This window comes from Lycorma delicatula, chromosome 4 (genome assembly GCF_047948215.1).
Source record: "Lycorma delicatula isolate Av1 chromosome 4, ASM4794821v1, whole genome shotgun sequence".
Lineage (NCBI taxonomy): Eukaryota > Metazoa > Arthropoda > Insecta > Hemiptera > Fulgoridae > Lycorma > Lycorma delicatula.
Genome location: NC_134458.1, coordinates 11641621 through 11643998, shown reverse-complemented (window position 1 = coordinate 11643998; position 2378 = coordinate 11641621). Strand labels below are relative to the sequence as shown.

At 40.2% G+C, this 2378-nt stretch overlaps 1 protein-coding gene across 1 annotated transcript; it reads left to right on the top strand.

Annotated features, from left to right (window-relative positions):
- Positions 1–1314: 1314 nt before the first annotated feature.
- On the top strand, positions 1315–1812 carry LOC142324154 (uncharacterized). The gene has a single exon (XM_075364865.1). The coding sequence runs from the start codon at positions 1315–1317 to the stop codon at positions 1810–1812; it is 498 nt and encodes a 165-aa protein (XP_075220980.1).
- The last annotated feature ends 566 nt before the right edge of the window (positions 1813–2378 follow it).

Sequence of the window (2378 nt, the reverse complement as noted above, 5' to 3'; positions counted from 1 at the left end):
AAGAACTAATATCCGTGCTTCAGTGTGGAGGTTTCCAATTAAGAAAGTGGTGCGGAAATGATTTTAGACTTCTTGAATGGTTAGCTGACACTCACAAGCATCAACAATACACTGTGAAACAAAACAAAGAAGGAGACTCTGTGAAAAGGTAATGAAAACGAGTCTGTGAGACTCTGTGCTTGGTGTAATGTGAGATCCAACCAAAGATACCTTCTTGGTCTTCAACTTCAGCAGTCATGGAGGAATTTTGTAAATGAGCTTCCAGAACTTCAACTGTTGCGAGTTCCAAGAAAGTTATTCCCTGCTGTGACAACTGACATTGAAATTCACGGGTTTTGCGATGCAATGGACCTTGCATATGGGGCCTGCAACTACATTAGAAGTAACTCATTTCAGCTTGGAATCAACATAACACTCCTGTGTGAAAAATCAAGAGTCACACTCATTAGGAAGGTGTCCTTACCCTGATTCTCTGTGCAGCATTGCATTTGGCACAACTTGTAAATCAAATAGTGACGGCCTTAAAACTCCATTATTCAAAAATCATAATGTAGTCTGATTCAACAGTCACTCTAGCTTGGATAAACTCGTCGAGTCATAAGTGGAAATCATTCATAGCTAACGGGGTGGCTCAAATACAAGAACTGACGGGATCAGGTGAATGGAGACGTGTTCGCAGTGAAGACAACGCCGTAGACTATGTGTCTAGAGGTCTCATGCCTAGTCATATCCACAATGTGAGCATGTGGTGGAATTGTCCAGGATAATTAGCTGAAGGTAGAAACATCTGGCCTGCTATGGATTTGAAGGAGACAGAGTTAGAGAAAAAGAAGATTTCAGTGATTGCAGTACTTTCAGAAACAGTAGTGTTCTGGACAAGATTTTCATCATTTTCTAGACTTCAATGAGCAGTTGCTTACTGTTTAAGATTCATTAACAACTGTAAGTCTGATAAAATCAAATGTGTTTTCGGTAACCTAACTGTAAATGAGCTTAATTCAGCAATTAGGCAGTTGGTGAAACTAGCACAGAAGGAGCGATTTCATGAAGAACTAGTCAAGTTACAACAAAAATTGCCAGTACATAAGAAGAGTTGATTAAAAACATTTAATCCATTTGTAGATGACAATAACATAATTAGAGTTGGAGGACGGATTTCAAATTCTGCAGTTGGTTATTTCCAAAAATATCCAATGGTGTTACCAGCAAAACACCAATTGACTGAATTAATAATGAAATATGAACATCTACGACAATTGCATGCTGGTCCGCAACTGTTGTTATCCTCAGTGAGCACAAAGTTTTGGCCACTGGATGGAAAAAATACAGCCAAAGACTGTACATGAATGTGTAACATGTGTTCAAATGAAACCAAAGAGATTTGAGCAGATTATGAGTGACTTGCTTCCTGAACGAGTGCAACCAAACCGTCTGTTCATTAATACAGGAGTCGATTATTGTGGCCCTGTGTATATACGACCAAGTAACAAAAGAAGTGTTACTTCAGTGAAGGCTTACATTGCTGTGTTTATCTGTTTTTCAACTAAGGCCACTCATTTAAAACTAGTTAGCAACCTTTTGACCGATGCATTTCTAGGTGCACTAAAATGGTTTATGGCTTGTCGTGGAAAGGTATCACAGATATTCACAGATAATGCCACTAACTTTGTCGGGGCAACTAATGAGCTGGAAGAACTCAGCAGGTTATTTAAGAGTGACGAACACCTCAAGAGAGTAGAAGAATGCCTAGCACAGGACAACATAAGATGGCATTTTATTACTCCTCGCTCTCCACACTTCGGTGGTCTGTAGGAGGCGGGCGTAAAATCGATGAAATATCATCTTAAGCAGTTGAATGGAAGCGCAGCCTACACTTATGAAGAAATGTATTCACTTTTGACCTTAATCGAAGCCTGTTTAAATTCCCGACCAATAACATCTTTATCAAATGATCCATCCGATTTATCCCCCTTAACACCCAGTCACTTCCTGGTTGGTGTTGTGACTTCAGCTGCAGTGGAACCGGACCTGCGAGAGATTTCTGCCAGTCGATTATTCAGATGACAACTGGTTCAGTGGCAGCTCCAAGTGTTTTGGTCAAGGTGGGCGAATATTGTACAGCCTTCAAAATCGAGTAAAGTGGCAAAGACAATCATCGCGACCATCTGTAGGTGATTTGATTATCATCAGGGACGATAATCTTCCTGCTATGAAATAAAGAATGGGGCATATCCTCATGCTTCACCCGGGAAAAGTTGGACTGCCGAGAGTGGCATCACTGAAGACAGCCTCTGGTGTCATCAAGAGAGTAGGGGCAAAATTGTGTCACTCCCTATAGATAAATAATGTGTATGTAATAATTTATAAAAAATGACTGT